Genomic DNA, 17,693 nt, shown 5'->3' on the forward strand with positions numbered 1-17,693 from the left:
GACCTGTTGGGGCTTTCTCTTTGTGTGTATGATGGTGAAAACTAGGCCTTATCCTACACTTCTATGCAACTACAGTATATAGTGCAGGATAAGTTCAGTAAAGTTTATTAGCTGTCTTGCATAAAAGCATGCCATTACTGATCTTGTCACCAAAGAACCCCTGGAACAGTTTGAAAATCACTGTTTTAATGGAACATAAAATTATCAGCATATATATTTGGGCGCAGAAGCTTCCAGTGTACTGTAGAGTGAGTGGAGTAGCTGACATACACAATGGCCTCATTGGCATGTAAGAAAAAGCCATAGTTAATGTTAACCAAGGTTTATAAACCAACAACAGATCATGGCTTACGAGTGTAGTTTGTTTGTGGTAAGTAAACCATAGTTAAGCCCCTGGGCTGGGTTTGGGTGATCATATTAAGCCATAGTTTATAAATCATGGCTTGCCATTATGTGGGAACGAGGCCAATACACTAGAGGGCTCCAAGTGTATGTATATATATGTAGCAAAACCTATCACAAGTGGGAATAAAATGTAAAAAAAACCATATCTATGTCTACTAATTTGGCAGTCAGTGGCTTGGTTGGGACATAATGCTAAACCATAGTTAACCATAATAAACCATAGTTCAGGTAGAGGGATCTGGCAGATGTTCACATAAACCATATGTGAGGAACCTTTTGCACTCCAGAGGTTGCTTAACTACAACTCCCATCAGCCCCAAAAAGCATTGCCAGTTGCTATGGATGGTGGTAAATTCATCAACATCTGGAGAGAGAAAGGTTCACCACACCTGACCTAAACCTGGATTTATTACATCAAGATTATTAAAAGCACCAGTGAAAGCAGCCAAGCCTTGAGAGTGGTTTGAATTTTTTGCCACTCTTCACTTGGAACTCTTTAGATTTTGGGCAGTGACAGCTTTTTAACCATAGCTTAGGAGGAAGTCCAGGTTCACACATATCATTAAGCTATGGTTAATGTTAATTAAGGACCAAATAAGGTTTATAAACCAACTACAAACTTTAATTAACAAGTGACCTTTAAACATAGATAATAAATTATAGTTAAGCTGCTGGGCTGGATTATCACGTAAAATAAACCATGGTTTAATAAACCATAGTTTAACATACCATAGTTTAGCATTATGTGCAAACCAGGCCAATATTACATACCCATTGGTTTCTTTGACCTAAAAAAATGGGATCCAACACCATATTCACTCTCCTATGTATCATCTTTCCTATGATTTGGAAATGGTGCCATATGATTCTCTCTGCAACTCAGTGCCTTTTGGAAATTATGTGTATGTGTGCGGAAGCCTGTTGTTGTCGTGGTTTGTTTGCCCATCACCATTAGGTCCCAGGACAAGTTACAGCAATTTCAAATACAGTATTAAAAACCATTAAAACACATTACATTCCCAGGAGTGGGGTAGATCCTGAAAACATACTCACTGATGATAGCTTAGCTGCCCAAAGATCATTAATCAAGTGGAATTTTCATATGAAACCATTATTTGTTATATGTAAACCAAATGGCTGGCTGACTGATTCCAGTCCAGGAATGGTTTTGCCCAAACAAAACCCTCAAATCCAGCACAAATTTTGGTCCGTGTAGCATTCAATGGCATCTTTAGTTAAAACCTGATTTGTTTGCTTTTAACCCTGATTTCGCTCTACAATTTCTCTGCATACATTCAAAAGCATTCCAAACTGGAGCAACAAAGTAACAAACTTGTGAATAATGGGGTGTGGTACTTTTAAGTGAGATTGGCACATGCTGGAGAATAAAGCAGCCAACAATAACTCAATTAAAAATAAATATTTATGTTCATGTTTGCCAGTTTTTTGAAAAGGGAACACATGTTATATGTTTTTAAATAATGAAATGTGGAACAAATGAAAGCTAAACTTTCTACAAGCTACAATAAGCAGGCAGAGGTTTTATTTACAGCTTAAAACTTCAACTGTGACCTCTGACAACTGATGCAAATCTTAATTACAAATAGACATACATTTTAAGAATCATTCAGAACAAAGGAACATTTTTTTCACTTGGTTTCCTTTGTGATAGTTTTAATTAGCTCCAAGTCTTTGAAAAATCGCAGTCCTGATAGCTGTTTGGCCACTGATAGAAGAACGTTGTTTGCTCACTTCAAATAATGCCTGGAAGATCTGTAAGAATGTTATTGTTTCAGCCCATCGTGCTCTACAGTTGATTCATTTATTCCTGGAAATACTAATTCCAGAGGGGTAGCAATGCAGCAAAAACAACCAATAGTCATGCAGCACTAGACTAACAAATTTATTAATGCATGAGCTTTTGTGGTCTACAGTCCACTTCACTGGATGTATGAAGTGTTATCCTGAGTTACATTTATGTATATACATATGAGGAGGGATTGTAAACAATGGGTCAGAAGAAAATGGCATGCAGAAAAGTACGGCCTGTGTTAAGTACATTATTAACAGTGGCCATTCACCAAAAACAGTATTTAACAACACAGACATCCTGACATTGGTAAGCCAATTAACACATGCAATAAGACAAAAATCCATTGTGCCAATTTCAGTCTGCAGTGGAGCTGTTGCAGCAGGGGAGTTGTATGGTCCCTGTAACCAGCCCCAGTTAACATTCTGGCTGCAGCTCGTTGCACCAACTGAAGTTTCCAAACAGTCTTCAAAGGCAGCCCCACGTAGAGCGTGTTACAGGAGTCTAAGTGGGATGTAACTAAGGCATGTGTCACCATAGCCAAATCAGACGACTCCAGGAACGGGCGCAGTTGGCGCACTAGTCTTAACTGTGCAAAAGCATTCCTGGCCACTGCAGAAACCTGGGCCTCCAGGTTTAAGGCTGAGTCCAGGAGCACACCCAAACTGCGAACCTGCGTCTTCAGGGGGAGTGTAACCCCATCCAGCACAGGCAGGACCCCTATTCGCTGATCCACCTTTCGACTGACTAGGAGCACCTCTGTCTTGTCTGGATTAAGCTTCAGCTTGTTCACCCTCATCCAGTCCACCACTGCTATCAGACACTGGTTTAGAACCGAGACAGTTTCTTTGGAATTAGGTGGAAAGGAGAAGTAGAGTTGGGTGTCATCTGCATACTGATGGCACCGAACCCCAAACCTCCAGACAACCTCTCCCAGCGGTTTCATGTAGATATTAAATAGCATGGGGGACAAAACTGAACCCTGAGGGACCCCACAGGACAACGGCCAAGGAGTCGAACAGGAATCCCCCAGCACCACCTTCTGGGTTCGACCCTCCAGGAAGGAACGGAGCCATCGTAAAATGGTGCCCCCAAGTCCCATCCCGGTAAGGCGACCCAGAAGGATACCATGGTCGATGGTATCGAAAGCCGCTGAGAGGTCCAACAGAACCAACAGGGACAGTCCAGTTCTCTGCGTAGGTCATCTACCAAGGCGACCAGAGCCATCTCCGTCCCATAACCAGGTCTGAAACCAGACTGAAATGGATCTAGATAATCCGTTTCATCCAGGAATCCCTGTAGTTGGGAGGCCACCACACGCTCTATTACCTTGCCCAGGAATGGGATATTAGACACTGGCCGATAATTATCCATAATAGAGGGGTCCAGGGAGGGCTTTTTCAACAAAGGCCTTACAACTGCCTCCTTTAGGCACATTGGAACTCTGCCTTGTTGTAGGGAGGCATTGACCACTTCCTTCACCCACTCGGCTAGGCCCCCTCTGGCACTTTTAATAAGCCAGGAAGGGCAAGGGTCTAACAGACATGTGGTGGGCCTCACCTCTCCAAGGATCCTGTCCACATCCTCTGGTTGTACAAGTTGAAAATAATCCATTATTATTGGACAAGCAGGAGCCAAAGTTACATCCACTGAGCCTGTATCAACCATAGCATCCAAGTCGGAACGAATCTGAACGATTTTGTCTGCGAAGTGTCGTGCAAATTCTTGACAGCGGGCTGATGAGTGGTCTAAATTTCCCTCTCGGGGGCCAGAATGTAGGAGACCTTTGACCACTCGAAACAATTCTGCAGGTCGACTCCCCACAGACACAATGGTGGCTGAAAAGAATAATTTCTTTGCTGCCCGCACTGGCATGGAGTAGGCCTTCAGATAGGCTCTAGCCCGTGTTCGGTCAGACTCACTCCGAGTCTTCCGCCAATGTCGCTCTAGTCTCCGTCTCATTTGTTTCATCACCATCAGCTCCCTGGTAAACCAGGGGGCTGGTTTGGCTCCATTCCATGAGAGGGGATGCTCAGGAGCGATCATGTCCACCGCCCTGGCCATTTCCCCATTCCAGAGGTCAGCCAGAGCTTCGACAGAATCGCCTGCCGAGGTGACAGGAAAAACCCCAAGAGCTCTCAGGAAACCATCTGGATCCATCAGCCTCCTGGGGCGGACCATCCTAATCGGTCCCCCACCCCTGCAGAGGTTTTGAGTCCCAGTGAGTCTGAACCCAACCAGGTAGTGATCTGTCCATGACAACGGAACTACAGAGAGTTCCTCCACACCAAGATCACCATCATATCATCCAGCACAGAACACAAGGTCCAGAGTGTGGCCAGCAGCATGAGTGGAACCAGATATTACTTGGGACAGACCCATGGTTGTCATGGAGGCCATGAAATCCTGAGCCACGCCCGCCAGAGTGGTCTCGGCATGGATGTTGAAGTCCTCCAGTACAACAAACCTAGGTGATTCCAACACCAACCCCGAGAGCACCCCGGCTAGCTCAGGAAGGGAGACTGTTGAGCAGCAGGGTGGGCGGTACACCAACAGAATCCCTATTCTGTCCCGGCCACCCAACTTCAGATACACACACTTGAACCCTGAAGACTGTGGGATAGGGCACCTGGTCAGGGGAATGGTATTACGATAGACCACTGCAACTCCACCTCCCCGCCCCCCAGGTCTTGCCTGCTGCTGTACAGAGAAACCTGGTGGGCAAAACTGAGAGAGATTAACCCCCCCATCTTCATCCAGCCAGGTCTCTGTAATACAAGCCAGGTCAGCGTGCTCATCCAGTATCAGATCCTGAATGGCTGTTGTTTTACCATTCACCGACCTGGCATTCATAAGCAGCATTTTCAACCCAGGGGGGTTATCACCCTGGCTATCCAGACTACTGGGGCAGGGAGACAGCTTGGGGGCAACCAGCACCCTGTTGCACACCCATCTCCTCTGATGACATAACTGTCTCCCCGCTCTGTATCTCCCTCTGCCCTTCACAACACTAATGGCAGCCCCCAGGATCCCTTCCTCAGCCCTCTTTAGTTGAAAACACATCCTTCCTTTGTAAAAAGGCAAAAGCCTTGCTCTTAAAAGCAACACGCTATGCCGACCGGCAGCTATAAGCAAGTAAAAATCTTATTATTGTCACCCAGGTGGGCCAGGCAAGTCAGTTGGATGGCTAGTAAACTGCTAAGTCAAGGCCCTAATCTTGACCTTGAGTCAGGGCCTTGGTCATAGTCCTGCAAAGAGCAGGAAATCTCAGTGTAAAAGATCAAGGCCCAAAACAGCTGAGGTCCAAGGCAGTGGCCACAACACCACCAGCAACCTCTTCCTCCCTGCAGGCTCCAGATGTTGTCTGTGCTCTTCCCTTTCTTCACGCAATGCTGTATCTGACTGAACGATCCTTAGACACACCAGTTCCCTGAGGTGGCATTTCAAGGAAGCTCTTTAAACAAGCTTCTTATCTAGGGAATGTCCGGCGTCTGGCATCATCCGATGATATATCCGCCTGATGTGTGATGTCGTTTCTCCTACAGGATTTCTCTTGGTGAAGTTCCACTTCTATGGCAAAGGCAGCGGCTGTTGGTACTGTTGTTATTGTTATTGTTGGATACCCGACGGCATCTTTCTAAACTATTGCTCTACTTTCCTTAACCGTAATAGGCATGATGTCTCAATTGAGCCAGTTTCTATAATTAGTACAGTCATACAGTTATTCATTTTCCCTCTCCGCAGCCTTCCCTCAGTTCAGGCTTAGTGTTTCGTAAATACAGGCTTTGAGCCCTGATTTGGAATATAATGAGGCTGGATTAATGTGACCATGTTTTTCACCTCATATTAGTCTGATCACTTGAAAAATTGTTGCTGATCACCTGTCAAAGACAGATTTCACTCATGTACAGTTGGGGTTATCAGTGAGACTGGGAAGTATACATGTGATAAGCATAGCAGTTAATAAGGGTGAGAGGCAATCATGTGAGTCTTCCCTAAGTATCCATCCTTGGAGAGTTCAAATGTGGATCATGGGAATGTACAGATCAATGGATCTGTCTCGTGGGATGGAAGCCGTGGAAGTGCTGGATATTCTCATGCTGATGTGTAAGGTGGTAGTTCAAAAATAATCGTACAAGAATTGTAGATTTAGTGTACAGATACTACTCATTAATGGAATTGTTAAATAAAGGGCTTTTTAATCTCTCTTCAAAGTCAATCCTATTCCAAGCACTTTGGTGCATTGCTTGTTAAGGTAAAATTAAACCAGTTTCTTGTGTACTTCATATTCATAGTATACAAGGGGATGGTTACCTTTAGGGTCAAAGTGTTGCTGTTGTTAATATATTTATATCCTACCTTTTCTCCAAGGAGCTTAAGGTGGCAGACATGGTTCTTCCCTTCTCCATGTTATCCTCGCAACAACCCTGTGAGACAGTGACTGGCCCAAGATTACCCAGTGAGATTCATGGCTAAGTGGGGATTTGAACCTATATATGTAAAAGCAACTTTGGGACAACACCATTTGAAGTGGAGAAGGGGAGAGGGGATGCCTAACTTTTTTTCCTTCCCACCACTTCTCCATTCTGAATCGTACCTCCTAAACTCCTTCTCCTGGAAGGGTGGATTTCCAAATGTTGTTTGCCCTCAACAGCAGCTCCATGGGATTCTGTGCCTGTATCTAATACCCAATTTTACTGTAACTCCCGGAGGGCATTCCTCAACCTTGCGATAGCCCCTCCTCCTGGAGCAAATAGGCACTGCTCTCTGGAAGTTCTAGAGAGAAAACATTCATGGTAAGAAACATCTGTTCTTCGCATCTTAGTACTGGACATGACTCACTATGGGGCTGTAACAAAAAACAGCAGCCCTTTGTCGAGTTCTTCCCTTCCCCCCTAATGTTTAGGCTACCCTACTCATGTTGTTTCTGTGCCCCTGCCAGTGGCAGACTGGGGACAGAGGAACGCACAACATGATGATGTCATGACCTAGGTTAAGTCTGCCTAAGCATTACAGGGAGAGGGAGCAGAACGCATAGAGAGAAAAAGACAATGGAAAGTACACAGAGTTTTCATCACAGAGATGCCAACATAGAGTGATGTCACTGGATGCCCATGGCGATTTTTAGCCAGTGGTGGCTTTTTGTTTTTTCCTAAAAGTTTAGTCTGTATGCAATGCTAGTCTTTTCTATCTCTATAGCAAAAAGTTGACATAAGGCTGTCATTTTCAGCAGCATTCTCATGTTAAATGTTATGTCTAATTTCCATCTGCATACTTGGATTATTTATTTCTGTTTATGTGTATGCTGACTTGTATATTCCAAATATGTTCCTCCAAAGCAAAGAACCGTGGAATTGCAATCCCTGTGGATTTGGACAGCCAAGTTAATACACTATTCATGAAGAGTCACTCTAATATGGTCCAGAGAGCAGCGATGGGTTGGAGAATGTCTGCACGCAGTGGACCTCGCTTTAAAGAAGCCCTTGGAGGACCTGCCTGGGATTACAGAAATATCATTGAGAAGCTACAGGTGTGGTGGAAAATAGCACATGTATACAGTCTGTATATTGTTGTTTTTAAAATTGTGCATGTGGTGTTGGAGAACACAATGCTTAGGATCAGGTTGCCACAAAATCCACAAAAAAGTCTATGTTCCATTCCTAAAACTGGTTGACAAACTGAGCACCCAATTTGCAGCCCCATTGACTGTCATGGTCTTATTAGAATGTTAAGGAGCTCAAGAAATTTCTAAATCTGAGAATGCCACTATTTAATATGCATACTGAAGGGACTTGTGGTATTATGCTGTACAGTAGAAACTCTTACACCTATATCTCCTGCTACATGCTTTCCTACTTCATTTTAAAAAAACACTCAAAACCACAAAGCTCATGAATTAAGGCTCAGTGCCCTTCCATTGTAAAAGGAAGAAGTACTAGTTTTGATGTAGTTTGAATTCAACACCTTTTGTTCTAATGTGTAACACTCAGTGATCAAGCCTCAGAACAAAAATTTCCTTCTTTTCTCGGGGGATGGGTGGGATCACAGATTGGTGGGTGTCTGGTGCTATAGGCAAGGCATTAATTAGAATGTGAGTATGATGTGAACATGTATGGGACAGTAGAATTGCCCACCAATACTAGATAAGTAGGGCAGGATATCACCGAGGGAGTGAGAAGTAGAAGGATAGAATTGCTCCCTGTACGTTTCCCTGTGTTCCTGTTTCATTTATTGTGGTTTCCCGTACTTTCAGCAGGGAGACTCTATTTTCCTTCTTTCCTTATTGAATGCTATTATCCAAAACGTTTGTTCTGGCACAGCTGGTGTCAGGATAATTTTGTGGCAGCAAAAGAATCATGCCATGTTTTGAAAATACATGCTTGCATGGCTATTGTTAGGCAGCAACGATTTGTTGGATCCAAAGGTTCACTTCCTCCAACACTGTCCAGAGAAAGATTCTTTTTGTCAGAATAAGGGACTCTTTGGATCCAGTTCATTGAATCCAATTTCTCTTACATAAATAGAAAGCAGTGTATTGCAAATATAGGGCCATGTCCTGTTGTAGAGTGGCTGGATGAAATGAACACTTTGCCTGAGTGCTTTGGGTGCATGACTATTATTTTCATCTGATAAACCATTACAGGTTGGGAAAATGATGAAAAACAAGGATTTGTCCTACTGCATGATTGGAAAACTAGTAATAGATGTTCTACAGATGGCCAGCTGCAGCCAAAGCTCACCCTCCTGTTGGTGTTTTATTCTTTAGGATGTGGTGGCCTCCTTGGAACAGCAGTTCAGCCCCATGATGCACGCTGAATTTTCAGTATTGGTTGATGTACTGCACAGCCCTGAACTTCTCTTCCCTGAGGGAAGTGATGCTAGAATCAGATGTGGGGCTTTCATGTCCAAGTAAGTGCCTGAAGCAATTTTCTTTCCTTCAGGGAAAAACAAACCCATAGCATAACCTGCTACTTACTTTCCAGCTCATATACCTCAGAGTGGTGAGAGAAGGATCCCAGTGGCTTAGTCTACTTGCTATGGCTCCTTCCCACACCATTGTTTTCCTCAGTTTCTGGGAAGAGTGAAACTAGCATGGAAATGAGCTGCACAGTGGATTTCTGATGTTACCAATCATCATGGGAAAGAGTCATGCTTTAGAAGATGACACAGCACTAAAAAGGTTCTGATATCATGTTTACTTCCAGGGCACATATGTGCATACCAAGGTCTTAGAAATGGTATGGAGATACCTGCATCTTTTGCAGATAGAAAGAGAGACGCTGGCAGTATTTGCATGTCATGGCTTACCATGAGCATACAGATGGCTCCCAGTTCACTTCTCCGCTAGTGCTGGTGGGAGCAACAAACCATGGTCCCTAGCTTGGCCAGGAATCATGGTTTGTTTCACCCCAAACAAACTAAAATGTGAAGCCAGGGTTTGTTCTTGGCTTAATAGTCATTGTTTCTTTGAGTGAAACAAACCACTATTCCCAGTTCAGATGAAATTCTAAGCCAGGGATCATGGTTTGTTGCTCCTGCTTGTGCTAGATGAGGAGTGGGGCGGGAGCCATCTGCATGTTCAAGGTAAACCCTTGATTATGATTGGCCATGACATGTGAACTAGGCCACCCTTGGGTTCAGTTTCCAGTTGTTTCCAGTGAGTTCTTAGAGGCAAAGTAAATGGGCTGCAATCTGGGACCAAGTGAAGTGATCAGGAGCTGCCCCATGGCCATGTACTGCTACCCCTACCCATCATAATAAAAAAACACTTTGCTCTTGTTACATCAAGAGGATGTCATATATTTAGTGTTGATAGAAAATATTCAAAATTGTGTGGGACAATGCTAGCACCAAAACGCTAACAGAAGCCTGTTTTCCTACTTAATGGTATGCAAGTGCTTCAAAATATATTTAGGTTTGCTGATTAATATACATACATACACATACATACATATCTTCATAAGAATTGAAACAAATGTTGCTATATTGTTTTAGAACTGTTAGGAAAGATCTCTGTGAATGGCTGAAATGAATAAAAAGACAAAGTAATGTGTGCTGGATAAAAGCTCCAATTCTATGCCCATTTACTTAGGATAAAGTTGCATGAAATAAGTTGGATTTTATTCTAAGTAAACATACATAAAATTCAGCTGTGCAATCTTTTAATATCCTTGCCTCCTCATCTCCACCAAAAGCTTTGTAAAATCCGATTCCCCCCCCCCCCGTAGATACACATGGTTGACAGAATGTTCTGAACGATTAACTATAAATATACTGCAATGAGACTTCATATGCACCAATATGTGTTTAATTCATTTTTTCAAAGAAGTTGATCTGCAGGCCGAGACAAAGCCAATACATTTTTAAAATTTTTGTTATATATTATTAAACTTCTGGTAGCTTGCATTGTGTTCCTTCATCCCCCATCCTTATTTGGCTTTCAGTTGCTAAAGTGTTTATTTGCAGTCAGAGGGACTGCCCAAAGACTTTAACATTGGCTTCTTAGCTTTACAATGTCCTTCATACCCTTGAGGAAATCTGCAAATATTAAATGGTTCAAACATGGGGGAAGGAAACAAATTTGGCAGGATTTCTGTTTTTTTACAGCTATTGCTATATTTTGCAAAATGAGGTGCTAGCATTTACATAGAAGTTGCTGTTTGACCCAGGAGGCCAATGTCAAGGGGCAAATAGTAGCTTTGGGGAGGGGAGGCTGCATTTTGACTGGTACCACAGCATGGGTGGGTTAATTCTACTCTGTGCATGCTACAGTCCCAGTCCTTATCCCTGGTCTTTGCGGCTGCTCTTTAATTAAAAAAAAAATACATGAAATGCACCACTCATTTTACATATTGTTTGCCCCTCAGTCAAGATAAACCCCTCACCATAAAGGGCTGATTTCACAGGTATTCATTTCCACCCTGCCTTGGTGGGTATGACTTTGGTCTTCAACATGGGGCTTGGACGCAGTTGTTTCCCAAATGAAGCTGTCCAATGATGGGAGGGTGCTGAACTGTTGGTGGGGCTTGCAAAAGGTGTGTATGTAGGATCACGGTCCAGTGGTAAAATCTATTCTACTTAAGCTAACATTTGTTCAGTCCAGACCAACCGTGTCAGCACCTGAAATGTATAAATAGTTAGATATACATGGTTCCTTTGCTTGAGAAGAAAATGTAAGAGAAGCCCTACATATTTAACCTAACCATTTATATACTTATTGTGTGGCTTGCACATCATTAGTTTTTGCAAATACAGTGAAAGGTATCTAAGTGATTAGAAAGTCATCAGGATGAGATTGATCCCAAGGGCTTGTGATTTTTTTGTCATGTTTTACTTTAAGGTTGATAAATCATACAAAAAGGCTAATGGAGAAGGAAGAAAAACTCTGTATTAAAATTCTTCAGACGTTACGAGAAATGCTTGACAAGAAGGAAAGCTTTGTGGAAGAGGTATGTCTGTTATCTTAGTTCTCAAGAGCAAAAATGTATTCATTGTACAGTAACGGCCATATTTCAGCAGTAACTATATCAATGTAATGCATGAAAAATGTCAGATATATCATGCATTGCATTGCATTTGCACATATGCATTGTCCACATATTTGCACATATGCATTGCATTTGCACATATTTGCAGCCCTGGGTTCCTGCTGGGAGGAAGGGCAGGATATAAATCAAATAATAAATAAATAGATAAATAAAATATTCTGAAGTATGTGTTCATGGCAAACATTGAGCATCTCCAATTGCAAAAGAGGGGGGGGGAAAGGGGGGGAGACAAGTAGAGATTGTCACTGCTGTAGGATTGTCATCGTGTGCCAGAATGGATATGCTAAGCTGGCATTCATGTTCACTCAAGAATTTATTGAATATGAATTTAACAAGTGGTATCGGCAACAAACTGTTGTGATATGGAGTGCTCTTGTTTAGGGTGCCAGCCAGCCATTCCCTCTCCTAGAATACTCCATTCCATTCTCCTTTCCCCTGATTTTCTGACCCTCTCCCAAACAGTAAGGCAGCAGTCTGTGGCTTCTTAGCATGCTGAGCCCTCTTTGGGCTGTTTTGTCCCCTCCCCCTTAAGGTTTTTTCCCCACTCATTTTTTTTAACTGCTACAAAATTTGATGTTTCCAAAGCCTGCTGATACCTTCCTCTTGCATGTGGATGGTGCCATTTTAGCTACATAAAGATCCACACTCAGAGAACTGAGTGCACTCCTATCAGATATGATAACGCCTAGCAACAAGTACTTGCTATTGAGATAAGCTCTGCTCTCACAGTAATTGTTTGGGAAGATTTGTTTCCTAGTAAATGCTAAGATACTCCATGTCATTCTGTATATCTTTCCCAGTTGGGCCTAGGGTGTTCATTAAGTCTAGTCTTCTTTCACTACTCTGAGCAAGCTGTTTTTACTTCTGGGAAGGTTCCTGGGCCTATGGAATCAAAGACCCAGGAATGGGAGAACAAAGTGTTGCTCTTGCAGAGTGGACTCCCTGAAATTCAGCTATCATCATCATCATGTTGTTGTTGTTATGAATTATTGTTGCCAATTAATTATGTATATATTCATATTATTTGTAATATTTCATTGTAAGCTACCTTATGAGCCATCTTGGCTTAAAACAACTGACGAAGTTTTGTAGACAGTGACAGGAACTGAGAGAGCGGCTCTAATGGGGCCCAGTAATAGTCTTCATAAAATGTAAATCTCATGTTCTTCGATGTCTGTATACTAATGCCCAGAGTATGGGAAACAGAGGACAAACTTGAACTCTTAATACAAGAGGGTAAATATGACTTGATAGATATTACTGAAACTTGGTGGGATGACTCCCATGACTGGAATATAGCTTTTGAAGGATATCACTCGTTCAAAAAGAAGGAACAGAATAGAAGGAATAGAAGGGGAGGTGGAGTCACTCTATATATTAAAAATATATATCCCTGCACAGCAGGATGAGCTTGGTAGCTCCACCGAGAGTATCTGGATTAAAATTAATGGGGCAAGGAATAAAAGGAACATGGTGGTTGGAATCTACTACCGACCACCCAATCAAGGAGAACATGAGGATGAAATTTTTGGAAAGCAAATTGCCGGTGTTTTGAGGAGGCATGGGGGACTTCAATTAGCCTGATATCTGTTGAGCGAGAAATTCTGTCAAAGCCCCTCCAAGAAATTCCTGATTTGTGCTGGAGATAACTTTCTCCTACAGAAAGTGGAGGAAGCAACTAGAGGATCAGCTATCCTTGACATGATTCTAACCAATAGTGGATGAAGTGGCAGTTACGGGAACTCTGGAAGAAAGTGACCACGCTATACTTGAGTTCTTGATTTTAAATAAAGCAAAAGTTGAGAGTAACCATACACGGATTTCAGGAAAGCTGATTTTAATAAACTCAGAACAATGGTAAGCAAGGTTCCATGGCAAGTGACCCTAATAAGAAAAGGAGTCCAAGATGGGTGGGAGTTTCTAAAAAAGGAAATTATAAAGGCACAAGGGCAAACAGCAGCAGAAGATAGTGTGGCTTCACAAAAAGCTTAGAGATGAAAACAAAAAAAGACACACAGGAAGTGGAAGGAAGGCAAGGCTGCAAAGGAAGAGTGCAGACAGGTACCACGGAATTGCAGGGATGAAGTCAGGAAGGCTAAAGCTGAGAATGAGCTGAGGTTAGTGAGAGATGCCAAAAGCAATAAAAACGCCTTCTTCAGGTACATCCATAGTAAAAGACAGAGAAAAGAAACGGAGGTACAGCTATTCAATGAGGATGGCAAAATGATAACAGATGACAAAGAAAAGGCAGAAGTGCTCAATTCCTACTTTAGCTCAGTCTTGTCCCAAAAGATCTATGATCCTCCTGGGAAACGTGAAGTTGAAGAGGCAAGATTACTGCTTGAAATTAATAGACAAATGGTCAAGGAACACCAAATCACTTTGTACAAGTTCGAATCTGCAGGGCCAGATAAACTGCAACCTAGAGTATTGAAGGACCTGGCTGAAGAACTTTCGGAACCATTGTCTATTACCTTTGCAAAATTGTGGAAGATGGGTGAAGTGTTGGATGACTGGAGGAGGTCTAATGTTGTCCCTATCTTCAAAAAGGGCAAGAAGGAGTAACCTGGGAAGAACAAACCAGTCAGCCTGGCATCGATCCCTGGGAAAATTCTGGAGCAGATTATAAAGTGGTCAATCTGCAAGCACCCTGAAAACAGTGCAGTGATTACCAGAAGCCAACATGGATTTATCAAGAACAAATCCTGCCAGAGTAATCTTACCTCATTTTTTGATTGGGTAACCTCCCTGGTAGACTGTGGGAATGCTGTGGACATAATATATCTTGACTTCTGCAAAGCTTTTGACAAAGTGCCCTATGATATTCTGATTAGCAAGCATGTTAAATGTGGGCTGGGCTGGATGGAACAACTATCAGGTGGAACCACAGTTGTCTACAGAATTGTATTCAAAGAGTGCTTATCAATAGTTCCTTCTCAAACTTGGGGGAGGTAATGAACAGGGTACCGCAAGGCTCAGTCCTGGGCCCAGTGCTCTTCAATATTTTTATGAATGACTTCGATGAGGAGATGTGGGGAATGCTTATCAAATTTGCAGATGATACAAAATTGGGAGGGATAGCTAATACCCTGGAAGACAGAAACACAATTCAAAGGGATCTTGATAGGCTGGAGCATTGGGCTGAAGACAACAGAATAAAATGTAACAGGGAAAAGTGCAAAGTTCTACACCTAGGAGAAACAAACCAAATGCATGGTTATAAGTTGGGGGATAAGCAAATGCTATTTAGACTGCATTAACAGAAGTATAGTTTCCAAATCACATGAAGTATTAGTTCCCTTCTATTCAACACTGGTTAGGCCTCATCTTGAGTACTGCATAGGTTTGCCAGGGTCATGGCTTGAGACTGATCCTGTATCTTTAGGAGAAGAGAAAGTCAGCCAAATGCAGGTGTTCTTGCAACACTGTAATGGGAAAAACCACAAGGTGGAATTCTCCCTTCCCCCTGCACAACTTTTAAAGATACAGAAGACCTCTTGGAGGCCGGGCCTGGCAGCCAAGAGGTCTTCTGTATCTTTAAAAGGTGTGCAAGAGGAAGGGAGAGTTCCACCTTGTGGTTTTTCTCATTACAGTGTTGCAAGAACACCTGCACTTGGCTGACTTTCTCTTCTAAAGATACAGGATCAGTTTCAGGTCATGAACCTGGCAACCCTAGTACTACGTCCTAGGTTTTGGACACCACACTTTAAGAAGGATGCAGACAAACTGGAACAGCTTCAGAGGAGGGCAACAAGGATTATTAGAAGACTGGAAACAAAGCCCTATGAGGAGAGACTGAAAGAACTGTGCATGTTTAGCCTTGAGAAGAGAAGACTGAGAGGAAATATGGCAGCACTTTTCAAGTACTTGAAAAGTTGCCATACAGAGGAGGGCCAGGATCTCTTCTTGATCGTCCCAGAGTGCAGAACACAGAATAATGGGCTCAAGTTAGAGGAAGCCAGATTTCGGCTGAACATCAGGAAAAACGTCTTAACCGTTAGAGCCATACGACAAACTAATTACCTAGGGAGGTGGTGGACTCTCAAACACTGGAGGCATTCAAGAGGTAGCTGGGCAGTCACCTGTTGGATATGCTTTAATTTGGATTCCTGCATTGAGCAGGAGATTGGACTCAATGGCCTTATAGGCCCCTTCCAACACTACAATTCTATGAAAAGTGAGGTAGAAATGTAGTTAATACATAAACAATAAAATATATAGTGCTTTCAATATGTCTTGCACTTTACAGAATAACTATGAGATCAGTCTCTACCCCAAGGAGTTTACAATGTAAAGCTCACCATGGGGGAGGGAGTGGAGGGAGGGAAAGAAGAAGGGGGTGAGGCAGCAGGGAAGAATATACATCCAGTTGTTTATATACTGCTGCGTGCCTCCCCCAATCTCCAAGCGGTAAGGTTTCGGGGGTCCCTGTGCTTCTCCAGGGTTTGGTTTCCTTTGGCAAGAAGGTCAGCGGAGACTGCGGTGTCTTTATGAAATATGGTTTGTTTATTTACATTCCAACCTGAGCTCAAGGATGGAGGGGTTCAATGCATCAGCAGTCCAATATCCAGCTTTCCATCTGGGTTGCAGGAGGCACCCCAAAGGCCATGGTGCAGAGAGCTAGTCTCTCTGCCTGCCTTCCAGTTTCCAGCAATTCTCTAGACACACTCTGAAACCACAACTTCTGCTAGCTGCCAGGAGTGGGGGGGAGGCTCTCCTGCAGAGTTTAAATGATAAAAGGGGTCTTCCTGGCCCATCCACCCATGATTGGCCCATTATCTTACCTGGCCAATCTAGGTTAACAAAAGACTCATTTGACCAGCAGAGTCCCTCATTCCAAGGCACAGGATTCCAAACCAGAGGCTGGAAAGGTGACCCACAGGAATCATCCATCCCAACCCCCATGCTCATAACAATACATACCAGGTACAGTTTCAGTAGGGGATGAGAAGTAAGGGGTTGTGCCAAAGGCTTCATAGAAAAGCCATTCATATCAGTCAATCAATAACCTTGAACTCAAGACATAATTAAAGACTGAAAAGTGTCTTTAAAATTACAAGGTTTCTGTTACCCTAAATATTGGGTTTCCGTTTCTATTAGCATTTATGGTTTGTTTCTCTACATCCTTGAGAACTAGGAGCTTAATACTAAAGTATTAACTATATGTATTTCTACTTATGTTTAAAGTTTGTAAAGTGTTTTTACAGCTCAAATTGCTCAAAACGTTTTTTTTACAACATCAAAACAGTTCAATTTAAAATGTGTAATTTTAAAACCAGAGGTTCAGAATGACAACTGAAAACAAAACAGCATCCAATTAAGCTTTATGGAAAAGCCAGAGGAAATGTGTGTATTGCGGTCTTTCAGTATCTTCGTTTATTGTGTCTGTAGAATCCTCCGTGGCGCAGAGTGGTAAGCGGCGGTAACGCAGTCGAAGCTCTGCTCACGGCTGGAGTTTGATTCCAACGGAAGGAGGAAGTCGAATCTCCGGTAAAAGGGGTCGAGGTCCACTCAGCCTTCCATCCATCCGTGGTCGGTAAAATGAGTACCCGGCATATGCCACCCCATATATACGGTCTGCCTTGTAAACGTTGCAAGACGTCACCCTAAGAGTCGGAAACGACTCGCACTATAAGTGCGGGAACACCTTTACCTTTAGAATCGCTGTGCAGAGGGAGTTCTGCAGTTAAGGTGCTATCATAAAAAAAACTGTTTCTTTTAGCAGAGAACCTCAGGTCAGATAGTAGTATCTCTAGTAGTGCCCAGAGCAGTATCTCTCCTACTGAACTCTACCCATGGGAGAAGGTGTTCCCCATCATGACAAGCACTTTGATCCTCCAAATACACCTAACTGCAGTGACACACAAAAGGGTGTGTGCTGGCACAGTTAGCAGCATCATGTATGAAGCTGGAAGGGCAGTTCTGTGCTG

General features: G+C 42.9%; 1 protein-coding gene across 3 annotated transcripts in view; it reads left to right on the forward strand.

Moving 5' to 3' along the window:
- Positions 1 to 17,693, forward strand: part of ITPR2 (inositol 1,4,5-trisphosphate receptor type 2) — a 345,272-nt gene that overhangs the window by 154,277 nt on the left and 173,302 nt on the right. For all 3 annotated transcript variants that reach the window (XM_061582221.1, XM_061582222.1, XM_061582223.1), the window contains 3 exons: positions 7,555 to 7,745; positions 8,982 to 9,124; positions 11,556 to 11,664. In XM_061582221.1, coding sequence (XP_061438205.1) covers positions 7,555 to 7,745; positions 8,982 to 9,124; positions 11,556 to 11,664 — 443 coding nt within the window. The remainder of the gene's footprint in view (positions 1 to 7,554; positions 7,746 to 8,981; positions 9,125 to 11,555; positions 11,665 to 17,693) is intronic.

This window comes from Rhineura floridana, chromosome 8, assembly GCF_030035675.1.
Source record: "Rhineura floridana isolate rRhiFlo1 chromosome 8, rRhiFlo1.hap2, whole genome shotgun sequence".
Taxonomy (NCBI): domain Eukaryota; kingdom Metazoa; phylum Chordata; class Lepidosauria; order Squamata; family Rhineuridae; genus Rhineura; species Rhineura floridana.